Source organism: Erpetoichthys calabaricus, chromosome 10 (genome assembly GCF_900747795.2).
Source record: "Erpetoichthys calabaricus chromosome 10, fErpCal1.3, whole genome shotgun sequence".
NCBI lineage: Eukaryota > Metazoa > Chordata > Cladistia > Polypteriformes > Polypteridae > Erpetoichthys > Erpetoichthys calabaricus.
Window position 1 is genome coordinate 120,803,840 of NC_041403.2, and position 17,204 is coordinate 120,821,043.

General features: G+C 37.8%; 1 protein-coding gene and 1 long non-coding RNA gene across 2 annotated transcripts in view; one reads left to right on the forward strand and one right to left on the reverse strand.

Annotated features, from left to right (window-relative positions):
- The window catches only part of LOC114658425 (phosphatase and actin regulator 3-like), a 212,000-nt gene extending 206,656 nt beyond the window's left edge, over positions 1–5,344 (reverse strand). The window contains exon 1 of the mRNA XM_051932833.1: positions 4,751–5,344. Within this exon, the coding sequence (XP_051788793.1) occupies positions 4,751–4,856 (106 nt within the window). The 5' untranslated portion in view covers positions 4,857–5,344. The remainder of the gene's footprint in view (positions 1–4,750) is intronic.
- LOC127529407 (uncharacterized) overlaps positions 1–17,204 on the forward strand; it is a 266,837-nt gene that overhangs the window by 142,643 nt on the left and 106,990 nt on the right. The gene's annotated exons all lie outside the window — the stretch shown is intronic.

Below are 17,204 nucleotides of genomic sequence, written 5' to 3' on the forward strand. Positions count from 1 at the left end.
GTTGGCTATCTGCAAGGATGAGTATATTAACAAAGAGAGGCCATAACAGTATAACCTGAACAAATGCAGTTTAATGAGTATTCCTAACAGGTGAAACAAGCACAAACTCTATTCTTATATGTATTATGCAATACAGAAGAATATTGAATGGTTAAACACACTTAACTAAAGTGATACTACCAAGAAGAGATTTAGTGTGTTCATTGGCACACACGGGCACTATATCGTATGCAACAGTTCAGCAGGACACTGGACAAAGCCTGTTAATGGTGTACAACCACTGAGGTGCCAAATTCCAGCATCACTTATATTTGTGAGGCAACAGCTGCAACTTGTATGTCTACTGTACTCAACCCTCACAAGTGTTACCTGTACATAAAGAGCAAATTAACTACTGCCAGTATGTACTAAGAAAACTGAATAGCAATGCTGAAACAATCATGTTTGATTCAACAAGGTCAAAGAAAGCTTAATATAAAAAAATAGCTGCTGAAATGTGAAAGAAAAACTTTGGCTTAACTCAGTAGAGCAAGATGTAAATATAATTAAAACAGACTTCACTGTGCTAAACACAAAATTCATTGCAAAAAGTCTTAAATACAATAGTTTCAACCTAGTCAATACCAGAAAGAAAATAATCACCATAACAAGAGGATGCCAAGTCTCATTATGAATAGCAAGATTACAAAATGACAGATAACGCAAGTCTTTTGAAATAAAAAAAAGCAGATACAGTATGAATAGAAAACAGGAAAAGAGGTCAAACCTTGACTGACATAATAGCTCAAAAATGTCATTTTTCTCTTCCTGTGAATCCTTTTGGCTCAGAGAGAGAGAGAGAGAGAGCTGCTTTCAGTCTGCATGCATGAATTAGACAAAAGCTATTTTTGATTAGAGGAACTAAAAGAAGGTTGCTTCTGCTTTTAGTTCATTTAGCTTACAAATTCATCAGCGAATTGCGTGGTATTGCAACTGAAAAGAAAATGATCAAATTAACTCTCATTGAGCAATCCTTTAGATAATGATTTTGATCAATCAGCAGTTTAAAAATAAAATTAGAAAGTACAAAATGGATGGAAATACAGAATAGCATTAACTGGTTGCAGCAGTTGAGGAAAAAAAGCATACACTGTGTGGCTTTTTCTAACTAATATCCCCTGCTGCACAACTAAACAGCCAGTATGTCGCAGAAGTTATAAATGATAATTGTATTCCTTATTAATTGATAAATATGTTGGCATTATAAATGTTATTTCTATAAAGTTACTTAACTATGAATTATTTTCTCAGACATATTACTTTGGGTATCTAGTATAAGGCCAGAATTATTGATTGGTATTAGTGCACCCTTATGTTTAATGGTGACAGATAGGTCCCTCAGTCATGACAGAATGTCAAGGAGGATTTACCATTCAGACTTCAGTTACCATGGTAACAGTTCACTATATAAGGAAATGCATTTCAGCCTTCTTCCTGCTAATTAATACTGTGCCATGAATAAATTACTTCAACTACCACTGTGCCTCCATTATAAAGTCTGTTAGGGCATGTGGAGTATGGAGACTCCAATCAGTTGCATGAGTTTATAACAGAATATTACATTTCTAAATATATACTGTTTAAATCATCTTGATATTAATTTTAGAGCAGCGGCAGAAAAGTGATTTAAGATGCGTTAGACAAACGTGTTCAAAACTCTTTTAAGACAATGTGGATCCTGCAGAGTTCTTTCTTTATTTGTAATGTCTCATATGTGTGCAGGCTTTGAAAATTACAAGAAATTGTGTGTTAAGAATTATCATGACTTGTATTTATATCATCAATAAATTCAGTTCAATGGTTAATCTCCTCTGACTTTGCTTTCAGGGATGTGTACAGATACAAACAGTTGGATATGTGGATAAAAACAGGAACAACATTTGCATAACCAAATTGAGCTCTTAACAACACAAGGTAATGCGACCCCCTACCCCCACACCATATTGAGTAATTATGGATTGATAAGCATTACTCACTGAGACCAATCTGTCAGCGAGAGCAATGCCGGCCTATTGTGTGCAATCTTACAGGCTGGACGGGTTATTCGAACAATGAGCTACATAGTGCATTTGTGTACAGTCACAAAATGTAGCTGCACTATAGATAGATAGATAGATAGATAGATAGATAGATAGATAGATAGATAGATAGATAGATAGATAGATAGATAGATAGATAGATAGATAGATAGATAGATAGATAGATAGATAGATAGATAGATAGATAGGAAAGGCACTATTTGAAAGATAAGCAGAACTTTATTAGAAGGGATTAAAATGATCATTTCTCTCTTGATGTAAAACAGAACACATGGCACATGGCAGCCTAACCTAAATCACTTAAATATTCAATTAACTGACTTTTTTTGCTCCATTCAGTTTAAACATACTGCATTTGTTAAATGTTTGCAGGTTTTTTGCAGTCATAAACACATACCATTTGATGCTAGTTGTATTTTTGACTTTTCTTATTATCCCTGAAATTTTTGCACAAATGTTTGTCCAGGGATTGTTCCTGCCTTGTGCTCTATGCTTGCTGAGATAGGCTCCAGCTTCTCCATCATCCAGCTCAGGATAAAGTGGGTTTAGAAAATGGATGGATGGATGTTTGATCCTGTTCTAAAATTTGTGAGGAGTGGTACAGTTTTCGTCAAAACTGTTAAATTCTGTGAGGCCACCTGGTTCCTTCAAGACAGGGGTATTGAAAACTCAGTGATAACTGCAACACTAACACTCCCCGGTCTTATGTTCTAATAACTGTGTTAACTTCCCACACGGCATGGTAAATAACCTTTATATACTGGGGCAGAAGCTCTGTTGAGCAAATGAGAATATTAAAGTGCATAGAACAAGGGAGATCCTCTTGGTGCATTGCTGTTGTTTTTTTGTACAATTAAACAAATGAATGAAACTAGAAACATCTCCATCACTATTATTTTATTATTTCACAGATCACAAAGAATGAAACTGATCTCACATTTCTAGAATGTTATTGGAAGAAATCCCCAATTAATATACTTCAAAGTGTGGATACACATGTTGTAAAAAGAATAATAACACATAAACAAACCAATAAATAAATAAATAAATAATAACTTAAGACATGATAATTCATGTAACTGCTTCTTGAATCTCTTATTTGTTGAACAAGCAAAAATTGTTGGTGAATACTGGTTTAAATTATCTCAATGACTTGAGACTGGAACTAGTAATGTGAAATATTATGAAGTAACACACATAACATTTAGAAAACATTTTTGTCCAATTTCGAGTCATAGAGCACCACAGCGCTGGTGGCAAAGTGAGAAAGAGTCCTGGAATATGTGTCAGCCCATCATATGACCCCGTCATGGCACACAACTACACTAACACTCATATAGGCTCAAATTGAAATTGCCAAATAACTTAAAACACACACACATTTGTAATATGTGGAGAACCAGAGCTCCCAGAGGAAAATGCACACTGATATCAGGAGAATATGCAAATTTCACTCAGGAAACACAGACACCTGTTTAGGGAATGTGTGGAAAACCAGAGCACCTGGAGGAAACTCCACAATAGTATTAGGAGAGCATGCAAATGTCACACAGACAACACAGACACATGTTTGGCGAATTGTGAAGAACCAGAGTACCAAGAGGAAAATCCACACTGATATCAGGAGAATATGCAAACTCCACACAAACGCAACTTTAGGTAATGTGTGGAAAACTAGAATTTTCCAGAGGAAAATTGACACTGACATTAGGAGAATGTGCAAACTCCATACAGACATCAACTGCATAGAATTTAAAACCATGGTATTGGATCCATGAAGCAATAGTGCTTATCCATTGTGTCACTGTGCCACCTGCTACCGAAGTGATGGCATCATAAAATAAAAGCATGACTAGGGTATCTCTTCTTAAAACATTTTTATTAGATAAAGAATGATGCAGAGAGATAGACTCTGTTCACTGCAGCACCACAATAATAAAATCAAATTATTCTGAGAAGCTATATGAGCTTCAGTCTTTGTGTTTAATAAACTTTATGCTGTTTAAAAGTAGTTAAAAAGTATACATATATCAATTCTGAATGTTTTAATACAGATCATTGAGTTTTGATTAACTCATATATTCTAAAACAAATGGAGTACAAATTAATCCCAAACTACTCACAAGCATCAGTTTAACACTGTTGATAGAGTGACAACGGAGCTTTCTGTTAGATGGAACCAGATTTATACATTTATTATAATAACCACACGAATATGTACGTATTTAAATGTGTGGTTGTATGATAGGCTGTGTAAGAAATGTTAAGTGGTAGTGGAAAAAACAGTTCTGTGCCCTATATACTGATTTTCTTTTTAATTATGTTCTAAAGAAAGAGAGATTCCGGGATATCCCTGTAATAGTCAGCATGTCAACAGAATTATCATGTGAGAAGGCTGGCTGCAGAACAGCCGAGCTCTGTGCCGCTCCTGCGTGCAGCGTTACCTTACAGACAAAGCCAGCTGCTTCGGCATGCATCCACGCTTCCGTAGAACCACTCATTTCGCAGAGTGTGCAGATAGTGATGTTTACATGGTTATTTAATTTTACTGAAACAGGATACGTTCATTACCTGGCGCCTTATCCAGTCAAGCACTGAGCGCTTTAATGTAAGCTGTTTGAAAACAAACCGGCACGCAGAGAAAATGAACAGTTAGACAATGCGAATCTTACCTGTGCTCTGTGCGTGATCTAAACTGGACTCGGTCAGGATGTTCGGGTCACTCTGAGATCTTCCTCGCTGGATTACACAGTTTGTTACACCATCAGATTCAGCCATGGAGATTCGTCAGTGATATTCAATAAAACACCGCAAAAAGGACCAGAAAACGACCAAGGTCACCAACCGAAAGCAGTTTTTATTCCGTCTGGGAAAAGATGCCTCCAGCATGGACGAGCCACAGACGAACCGCGCAGACGGTCTGCCACAGTGAATCGAGAATAAATCCAGTGACACAGAGAGATGATGGGGAAAACAGATTCCTCTTTGAGTGAAGCACACAAAAGAACCTTTCTGGCTCCGTCTCCAATCTGAACCGCAGTGTTAAAGCCGAGTTCAGTTTTGGACGATCCAGGTGTGTTCCATTCTTAGTGAAAAGGTGATGAAAAAATCTTAAAAGCATTTAAATGTGACGAAAGCAGTGCTTGTCATATCCATAAAAATGGCAGAGTAAATATGCCTAGCGACTGAAACCTCAGTTTCCCAATTGCATGCAATTGTAAAATTGGTTCAATGTTCTGCCGTAACCTAAGCATCTGTCTGAAGACAGAGATACTACCAGCATCCCCTGCGCCGAGCCGAGCGTCGGAGAACATGGGAGGTGGGAGGTGGGTGGTGGGGAGGGGATCGCGGCGCAAATTAGGAGAAATGAAGAAGGAGAAAGGAGGGGAAGGGGAGGGAAGGAAGGAAATTTTGCTTGGCATCTGAGAGCTTGTGCGTAGGAAGGGGGGTGTTCAGAAGAAGGAGGGCAGAAAAAAGCAACCACCATTGTATCGCGTTCGACATTTTAAGGGTATGTGGAGGGCGAGGGTCGCTTCAGCGCTATGACGTACACGGGGTGGGTTGAACAAGAAAAAAGAGCATTGAGCGAAAACAAGGAAATTCGGATGAAATGAAGTGTTGGCACAAGCGCGTCTTTGCAGGCAAAAAGTACAGTTTTCTGCGCTAGTACACTTTTCGTATCAAACACGACACAGATGAAACAGCGACTGGCATCAAAGGCAGACAGGGTCATCTACCGCAGGAGCAGGGGGCTTTGTTCTAAATATAAAGTTCGACTGCCCTGTCAGATACCTGCATCTCCAAATCTTCATCGTAAGCATATCCTCCTGTCGATATGCTGTCTTTTATTCGTCCCTCACGGTGAAAATGCTTAGTATTCAATAGTTCGTCCATCCTTATGGAAAACCCGTATGGCATAAATATATAATGGATTGGCCAGAAATTGGTCTATTGGAAAAGAAAGGGTAAACGGCAGCAGAAACCCCGAACACCACGTCAATGTGAAAAAAAATCTAAATTCCTGCTTACGTCACCACATAAAAAAATCACGTTTTAGGAGCGCCTGGAAGATGTGTGTCTTTGTTAGCAAAAGCGTCCTAAACGACACGAATAGCTAGAAATTGTGAACGAAATACTAAATAATATCATTACAGGGTCTCATTACGGATACGTTGAAAGAATCGAAAGGCATCTGTAATTAGTCCTAAGTAGCACCAAACACAAATAAAAGGTGAATGTGGATTTAAACTAGAAGTAAGCTTGTAAGGATAGCGCTGATAAGAAAAAAGAAAACACCTTTACTAATACTCGTGGAAATGTTTTTTTTATGGAAATGGTGAATTTGGAGAATAATTATCTGCTTGGGTCAAGTACCTGAATTTGTGATACCTGAAGTGGAGAAAGTGTCAGTGAAATGATTTGTGTAGCCTGGAATACATGTATTACATCAGGACTTAATGGTGCCAAATTGCCTGGAGAGATTGCAGAAGAACTTCATAATAGTTAAGTGGCTGTGAAGTGTGCCGCTGTCCAAATCCTAGGAATGTATTGTTTCAAACATTTATCAATGGAGCACAATCCCTGTTAATAAAGTAATAATTATTAGAACTTATTGTATGTGTTCTTGTTACTCTAGATTGTTTTAAATGATGAACAAAGACACACAGTTTACAAGATGTAAAAAGCTACATGTGTGAGTATAATTGATACAAATTATTCAGCCTTTAAATGTGAGTGGCTAATGCCTCACAGCCCCAGGGTCCTTGGTTTGAACCCCAGCCATGGACATGGTGTGTGGAGTTTGTACATTTTCTCTGTTTTTGTCTCCCAATTTCCTCCCACATCCAAAAGAAGGGCATCAGTCTGATCTACAAGTCTAAGCTGACCCTGACTGTGAAGCTGATTGCGTGCATGCCTGTGCCTCTGTGATGCAGTATGGTGTCAAGGCGTGATCCATGGACCTCTGGTGGTCCTTGAGCATGTACCAGGTGGTCCATGAGGTCACATGAAATGGCTCTAAAGAGCACCCTGTCTGACTTTCTAGCACATGATAAATTCTTTTACTTCACTACTTCTTCCCGCTCCGATCTTGTACCCCAAGCGAGCATGGTACATGAATTAGCTTGCAACATAGGAAGAGACTGAGAAATACAAGTTTAACATAGTTCTGCTTGTGCTGTTTTTTTTTTTTTGTTTGTTTTCTTTCTTAGCACCCTTTCTAAGGGTGTAACACTGGGAAGGCATCTAAATTTAGGAGACGCCTTCTAATAACCAGCCCTGTGCAGGCCTACTAACTCAGTATTTGAGTTTGTTCAAAAACTCTTGTGCTTTGCACCTTGGGTTTTTGCAGTATTTTTCACATGAGTACATGCAGAATAAAATAATGTGATAATTGTAATCCACAAAGTTTATGACAATAAGTGACAATCAGCCATTGATGGTCCTCCATATCTTTAGCTTTGACAAAATGGTCCTTGGTCTGAAAAATTTCCAGAAATGCTGTGTTGATGGACTAGCTCCCAATGTTGCCAACCTTCATGACTATAGACTCTTTTAAACAAGTTTGGTTATTAATGGATGGATGGCTTTTTAAATGTATACAGTACACCATCACAATGATATTTACAGCACAAACAAGTACATTCTTAAATGAACAGACCCATGACTATGACCAAATAAAACATTATTAACAGACTTTGGAAGAAGACCGGGAAGAGCGTCTGCAACAAAGAGTGAAATATAGTGTCACAGAAGAAGCTTCAACACTGCAAAGTGTGACATTTTAGAGAGTTAAGTAAGTGAGAGCAGTCTGCAAAATGAAAAGTGATAAAGTGATGGGGGTACGTTTAACCTTAATTACTAACCTGCCTCCTTTTCAAATTTTCTTTTAAAAGAAAATAGTAAAGTGCAGTATGCTAATTAATCCATTCATGCAAACACAGTCCTCTGTGTCCTGTACCTGTAATTCATACATAAATTAAGTCTTGGCAAAAATTATTCAATGAAATTGTGTGCTAGATTTATGTCTTGCCATTTATTTATAAACATGCCTTATAGTTATTTGCTATAAATCAAAATGATGTAATCGAAAGCTCAGCAATAGTCTCAGCTGAAATGTTGTAGCAGTCTATGTAACAATGAATTTCTACCTGAAAACTTACAAATGTCACTGAATTACAGTAAAATACTAAAAGCTGTACAAGAAGGAGTTTGCCAAAATTCCTCCTCTGACCCGACAAAAAGCAACAAAAAAGGAATAAATGGCTGCAGGTTTTGTAACCAGTTATTCATCTGAAAGGACCATAGAGTATTGCAAAAGGCTTAACTCATTAATAAATTAAATAAGAATTTAGGAGGTTGTTTTAATTAGGGTTAGAGTTTGATTAAATATCTAACTGTATTCTATGCAAAAATATATAATGATGTAGAAAATCAGTCAGATGGCAAATATTCCACATGACTCAATACATACTTTAGATGTTAGACAGCAGAGGAGGGTCTTCATCAGTAAGGTGTGTATGAAAGCGTGACTTGCACCAAGTTTCATTCCTGTAATGTTTTTATTACATTCCTTATTGAGTTGCTGCATATTCTTTATGTTCTATACTGTATATCTTACTCTCAACTTTGCTTCACAACACTCAGAAATTATACTGCGATTAATGAAGCCTCATCAGCAGGCCTAAGCAGAGAAGCACACTGAAGAGAACATATATGTTGACCAAAAAATCAGGCTGCATTCAATCTAGCAGTAATAATGGACATTCAGCAACCAGGGACTATCTTGGAGGCTGGGTATCCTTGTGTGTAAGTCTCTTCATTGAGAAGCACTGAGTCAAGGGTGCAAGCTATGGGCTTCTAGAATGGTACTTGATTAAGAAGCACTGGGATCCTCAGTCTTGCTGGTCCATTGATGCTTTGGTGCCTGGCTAAGCAGTGAATGTTCAGTTATTCCAACTCAACCACTTTAGTGTTGTCTCCTTCACTAAGCAGGAAACGCCACTTCACATCAACCTTACTTCCCTCTGTGATCACTGCTACCTGTAACTGCTGTTACACATCAAGCACAAGCTGGCACACTGACTGTTGAAAAGGCAAGATAAGTTGCTTGTTGTCATGATTTGCCCCAATCTTGGCTATCTATGCATTTTGTACATCTTATCCGTAATGAGACTTTGTCTCCAAGGATTACTGCAAATGAAAAAAGGACCAGAAGAGGACATGATCCTGACTCAAGGTGAAAAACAGATACGATCACAACCAGAATGACTATAGAACCAGGCAACCAAAGCAAAAGGATGAGAATCAGATGTCAAAATCAAAAAATAATTTTCAAAAAAAACGAATGGAACTTAATGCTAGGCCTACTTTGTATGAAGGAAGTAACTACCGCTAATGTTATTGCATCATGTCCAGTGATGGCGATGGTTATGTGATGCAATTCCTGTGTTTCATACAGCAGGAGAGGAAAGAGTTTGGGAGAATGCACTGATACAGCACATTGCTGCATCCACCACACGACGAACCACCTCAGGATCCCAAATTAGGACCTGAGTATAGCCGTGCAACATGTGACGCCTCAGCAACACACTAGTTTGAATGGAATGGAACAGTGTGAGGATTTTTACAGTGGCTGGAGTGCCAATCCTGCCCCCCTCCACCGAGTTTTCCTTGTAAGTTGGAGGACCTACTTGCAGGGCTGGATGCAGGTTAACATCATACCCAGGATGGAGCAATTGCAGGTTAAGGGCCTTGTTCAAGGGCTCAACAAAATGGCATTACTTCTGACATTTGTAGGATTCAAACCAGCAAAGCTTCCGATTGTTGGTTCAGATACCTAGTCTCAGAGTGACCACTTTGCCCATACAAGCTGCCGTATACAGTGAGAATAAAATAAAAATAAACTTTGCAAAATCAAATTTAGATGGTGAAAAACCTCTTAAATGGATTTTCAAATGTAAAAAAAAAAAATTAAAAACCCAAAATAGATTTATTGTAATGTACAATTGTGACACTGTCCGACTAAAACAGTTCAAGACAAAACCAGCTGCAACTGCAGTTCAACCAAAACTCTGGAAAGGATTCTTACATTTGGTGGCGGTAAAATCATCCATCTCTTGAACCTGCTTTTTCCCATTTTAGGACTGCAAGGATCTTGAGCCTATTCTGGTTGTATTGAATGCCAAGGAGGAGAAGACCTGTTTGCAGTAAGAAGCCAGTCAGTTGTAGAGCTGTGGCTGTCTTTTTATTTTCTAATGTTAAAAACAATCAGTCTTACTGTACTCTATAGATCCCTCCATGTGAACAGTAAGATCTACACTTGTAATGCAAAACTGAGGGCCTTCACCAACATTGCAGCCCTGGAAAACTAAAAAAATAAAAAAGATCAAACATATGTATAATACCATAGGAAACATAAGTAGGCTCATCCTTAAAGGTTTTTTAAAGAAGTCTCTGATTCGTAGTGTACTCGACAGGGTTAACAATTTATCGGATTCTGACATTTTCCCATATAACTTAAAAACTGAAGTAGTTAAACAGTTCATAAGAAGAACATGATCTGTATTTTTTTTTTTTTTGACAAGACTCTAGAAAAAATAGTTCTTTTGACATTTACATGATCACTTGAGTAAAATTATATTCTGGGTAAGTTTCCATCAGGTCTTAGATCAAATCACAGTGCACAAACAGCTTAGGTTAAAGCTTAAGACTCAATGCTAATACAAATAATATTTCAGTTTTAGTTCTATTGGACCTTATGTTCAAGATAATTCAAGCTAATAAAAAGGGCAGGCTCAGTTATGGGACGCACTCTGCACTCCCTGGAAGTAGCAGCAAAGGGGAGAATGAAGACAAAACTAAGTGCCATTATGAACAATTCTGCACATCCTCCCTCTGAAACACTAATACTGAGAACTTTCAGCCAACGAATCATTGAGCAGAAGTGTGTCAAGAAATACTACGGGGGCTCCTTTATCATCAACAGTGATACGTTTGCATACCGCCGCACTGTGACTGGAACTGTCAAGTCAGAAGTTTTTTTTATTTCTAGTTTTCTTTCTTTATAGTCATCTCTATCTGTCTACTATTAAGCACTTTAATATACTTACATGTATGAAAATGTGCTATTTAAATAAATGTTTTTGAGGAAACTGGGAAAGCAGGAAAACAACACACAAAAACAGAGACTTGTGAAGTGTGTGTAATTACCAGGCATGGATTCAATCCCACTCTATTGGTTACAAGTTTTTGTTACCAAAGACCACACATACACATTCTCTTTTATTTAGTAGAAGGAGATGAAAACACTATTAATGTACTTTCCGTGATCACACCACGTAACAGTGGTCAGTAAAAACTCTTGCTGTTATAACTAAATATGCATAAAATATTAGCTACATATGTTCTTGTGAGAATGGACGTAAGAGAAACTCCTTATTTACTGTACATGGTGACCAGTGAGAGATACACAATAAGCAAAGACTATGGAGTTCATTAATGAAACCTGATATGTGGTCTGTAGTTTTCTTATTAAAGAAAGGCAACTACCATTTAAAACAGCAAACACGCTTCTCACACTAAATATGAACTGGAAAGTCTTTAAATAGATTGCCTACCATACAAGTCCACATAAAGTCAAGAAGGGATGATTGCATTTGACAGAGTAGGGATTATGTTCTCTTAGGCTATGTCTACATTACTACATTTTCATTTGAAAACACAGACATTAGTTGTTTTCTATGGCAAATTATTGTGTTGCTTACCTATATCTATCTAAACTGCATTTTATCATTTGAATACTTCATACAACAGCAGAAAACAAATAATTTACTGGTCGCTACCCCTTGAAGAATTTTTGTGCTAATGCACCCATGCCCATTGTAGGTGAATACCACCTGTATTTTCAGTCATTTTAGTGATTCTTTCACAAGTGGTGGTGTGGACAGAAATAATTTTCTCTTAAAAATGCAAACAAAACAAAAGCAAAAACAAAAAACATAGTAATGTGAACATAGCCTCAAGTTAACATACTGGAAACTAGGAGTAAAAGCAGCTCCCTGGAATAGTCTGTTAGGGCCAAGCTTCGTCACATGCACAAAGATAGTAGTAGAAACTCTGAAGCATTCCAGTTGATTATCACATGCTCTCAACTTGTTTCACAACTTTGACTACATGCAGTATACTGTATTTTTATACACACGGTGGTCACTTTGTTAGGTACAACTGGATAGGATCCAACATTACTTAGGAATTTTGATCCATGCTGACTTGAGCATTTGCTATAGAAACCTTTGGCCACAGGTTCTTGCTGCAGACCTACCATTCCCCATCATTTAGAAGGTTCTCTGTTGGTTTCATCCGTTATGGGACATGGATGTCTGAAGTGGAATCTTCGTTAGCAGTGGTGTTATTTTTCTCTCTTTTTTTATCATCCCGAGGTATCCTGCATTTACTCAACCCGAGGAGGCTCAATTACAGTATATACAAGCATATATAAATATGACTGGCAGAAAAAGGGTTCAGAAAGGAACGGAAAAGACAGCTAAAGCTTCACCCACGCCTAGACAGGCATCAAGTCCAAGCTCAAGGTATGGCCTTTCAGAGACTGACTTGGAACTGTTAGGCGAAAGCACAGATTTCTTGGGACCTGTCGCTGCTACATTGTCTCCAGTTGAGAGCGAAAGTGGGAAAGATTGTACAAGCGAATCTGGCCAGGATAGCACGTCGATTCCAAAAGATTCATTGAAGGCCTTACCTTCCACTTTGTCAACTACTCCTCGTGACCCAGAAACATCGACTCCAACTGGGCTTGCCACTTCATCAGCAGAGAGTGGAGAAGACTGAAACGATCTGTCCGAGCTGAAGGTAATGATTGCCACAATGGTCACTGCTCAAGACATAAAGGAGCTTAAGAATGACTTAAAGAAAGATATAAAGAAAGAAATAAATGATATAGGGAAGGAAATAAAGGACATTCACAAGAAAAACAAGAAGCTGCTTCAGGATATTAATGACCAAGAAAAACGTTTAAATAATTGCTATGAGGCAAACTTTAAAGGTATGCTAGAAAAAATTATTAAACAAATTAAGGAAAATGCATCTAAGTTTGAGAATAAACTTAGAGCACTTGGCGCTCAGTTGGAAGATGTTAAGCAAACGTTCATGACGCGTATTGAAACAGCTGAACAACTGGCATCTACTGCTGACAGAAAAGCAACGGCTGCACATTCTGCAAAGCATTCGGAGATAGACTAGCTGCACTGGAAGATGGATGCAGAAGAATCGTGAAAGTCCAAACCCAGTGAAATTCGTAGCTGAACTATTCTCTAAAATAATTTGAGAGGACTTCAAATCAGACACTGAGATAGCAGCAGCTTACCGCATACGTGGATCAAATACCTCTAAACCTAGGACTCTCATAGTGTATTTTGAAAAATTACAATTTAAATTACATATAAATTTACTCATCAGACAGAAACATGAGATTATGTTTGAAAATAACCACATTCGTATTTTCTCTGATTTCTCACCTTCAACAGCTGTTAAATGTTCTGCATTTTACAATATTAAACAGCGCTTACGGAGATCAGATACAGCCTTTTGTATCCTGCCAAACTACAAGTGGATATTCAAGGCAAGCTCTACATTTTTACTTCTATAGAAGAAGCAGAAAAAGAGCTAAAAAAAACTAATCCTGGTATGGCAAAGATCTTACCAGCTGTTTGATCTGCTTGCAATGATACTGGTACCATAATTATACATCCTATTTACTTCTCAGCCACTTTTTGTTTATGTGTTATGTTTTAATTACAATTATATGCGTATATGTATGTATATATGTATGTTTGTATATTTAGGTGTACTTTTTTTTTTTTTAAGGAGGCTGTTTAACATCATAACATTGGTTTATTGTATTAGAGCTTATTATGCTTATCCAGGTTTACTGTTTAACATGATTCTCTCTTTTTACTCTCTCAAGGCTGTTCAAGATTATATTTTATGCTTATAGTATTTGGACTGCATTGACAATAGACATCTCTATTTTAATCGTTATACATCACTGCTGGGGGGCTTGCTTTGTTTTGGATGTGCTCTGTCTCTAGGTATTTCAGAGGACTAAGACTTTCTGAAGTGTGGTCTAGCCTCATGTGGAAAGGCAAAATGGGGGGCTGGGGGACTGGGGAGGGTGGGGAGAGAAAGAGAGCAAGCTATTTCTAATCTATCTTTTAATCATCATAATTTTAAGTACCAACGTAAAATTAGGCTTCATGGTAATAACTCCTGGGAAAACTGGAAATTAAGGTCAAATCTGTCTTATCTTAAGTTAAGAGTACAAATTGACAACAAAAGTTCAGAAGCAATATCTTCATGACCAAACAGTTAACTTTGTGAGCTGGAAAGTTAAAGGGCTCAATCACGAATTAAAGAGAAAGTATTCTCTCACCTAACAGGTCTAAATGCTAAAATAGTATTTTTACAGGAGACCCACTTATTAAGCAAGGATCAGTTTTGGCTACACAGAGACTGGACTGGCCAAATATTCCTTTCCAGCTTTACAAAGAAAACTAGAGGTGTTGGAATTCTTATACATAGAACAGTCTCATTTGTGGTATCAGATGTAGTATCTGACCCTGAAGGGAGATATGTGATGTCATGGGTAATTTATTTAACTATAAAAGTGATTTTGATAAACTGCGGTGAGCTGGTGCCCTGCCCGGGGATTTGTTCCTGCCTCGCGCCCTGTGTTGGCTCGGATTGGCTCCAGCAGACCCCCGTGACCCTGTGTTAGGATATAGCGGGTTGGACAATGACTGACTGACTGACTGACTGATTTGGATAAATATCTACACACCCAATGTGAATGATAGGGACTTCATCCAAAACATATTTGCATCCATTCCCGATGTGAACACTCATAAAATTATAATGGCTGGGGACTTTAATTGTGTTTTAAATCCAGACCTAGATACAGTAGGTCTCCTGCCTCAGAGGCGATGACGTCTAACACTGCAAAAACAATCATACAATTTGTAACTGATCACAACTTATCAGGCCCCTGGAGATTTCTAAACCCAAACTCAAGAGCATATTCCGCCTACTCACCAGTGCATCACTGCTACTCAAGAATTGATTATTTTTTTTATAGACAATAATTTCTTGCCTACGATTAAATCTTGTAAGTATGACCCTATTGTTATCTCTGACCATGCCCCTTTGATCATGGAGCTAAAATCACTATACCCCACATACTTATCTCACAGATGGCATCTTAACACACTTTTATTCCAAGCAAATCAATTTTTTTAGAGACAAATACATCCTCAGAGGTTTCTGCAGGAATACTCTGGGGAAACTCTGAAGACTTTCTTAAGTGGACAGATTATCTCATATCTTACCCACAAAAATAAATTGGAAACCAAGAAGGTATCAGAGCTAATCAGTGAAACTACCAGAATAGATCAAGAACATGCCAGGTGTCCAAATGAGACACTTCATAGGCAAGACAGACTCTGCATCCAGAACTTAACCTCTTGACAACTGAAGAAACAAAACAACTCATTTCTAAATCAAGACATCATTACTATGAACACAGAAAAAGCTAATAAGAGTTTAGCTCAACAAATCCACAAGCAGGAAGTTCGCAATGCAATCCCAACAATTATCAACACAGACGGAGACAAAATCATTGACCATAAAAATATAATGCACACATTTAGAGACTACTATAAATCTTTAAATTCTACTGAGTTTGTACCCCAATAAGTACAAGTCATCACCAATATACTAAAAACCCACTCAGAATATGGAACCAATGTAAGAAGTATTTTAAGATAGAGAAGCTTTTATCTATGGCACCTCTGCATGAGAACCACCTTTTTCCACCCCCTCAAATACACACATTTTTTAATGTCTGGAAAACATTCAGGATTAAAGCACTTAGAGATCTGTACATAGAAACATCTTTGCATCCTACGAACAATTACACTCCAAATATAATTTTCCAGCGACAAATTTCTTTCACTGCCTCCAAATAAGAAACTTTGCTAAACAAAATCTGCCTAATTTTCCTTACCTCCCACCGACCTCTATTCCAGAAAAAATATTCATCAGTCTTATATCATTTCCATAATATATTAAAACTATTTTAAAGTTCCTCCCTTTCAAAGATCCCAGAGTACAGTGGAAAAAGGATCTCTCACTCAACATTTGAGAAAAGGAGTGGAAGGTAGCAATGCACAGAATTCACTTGAGCTCCATATGTGCAAAGCATACAATTATTCAACTTAAAATTATATATTGAGCCTATTTGTGTCATTTAAAATTGTCCAAAATGTTTCCAGGGTAAGATCAAAACCTGAGAACGTTGAAATCAGGTTCCAGCCTCACTGGGCCACATGTTTTGAGCCTGCACCAAATGAATTATTAGCCTTGGTGTCACAATCGCTCCTAACCCATTAACAGTGTTTGGGGTACTCCCAAATGGGCTTAAAGTGGAGAAAGACAAACAAACTGTAATTGCCTTTACTTCACTATTAGCATATAGACTTGTCTTGCTCAACTGGAAGAATCTTAACTCTTTTAAGTCAGTGGATGACTAATGTTATATATTATCTAAAATTGGAAAAAAATAAAATTCTCACTTAGAGGATCTATACAAAACTTTTTCAAAACTTGGCAGGATCTAATCAATAACATTTTAGAATAAGCATTTAAATTGAGGAAGCAGATTCTCTCCCATCTTTTTTATTCTATTTATTTTGATTTATTTATTTACATATTTTTACTATTATTAACGTATTACTTTGCTGGCCTACCCCTCTCTCACGGGTGGGGGTTGATTTGTTTCGGATCTAGTTTTGTTAAACTTGACTTGCTTGTATGGAATGTTATTTGATTTTAATAAAATTAATAAAAAGTTTAAAAAAAAAGAAGGTTCCCTGTTGGATGTTGACCTGTTGACTATTGTGGTGGATGGCTGGAGACCCTACCCAGCCGGGACACTGGGAAGAACCAGGAGAGAGACCATACCTTCCCCGAGCACCCACCCTGGGTCACCTGGGGGCCAAGGCAGCAGAGCTTGGAAGCACAATCCTGTTGGAGCCTGTGGCCACCGCCAGGGGGCAC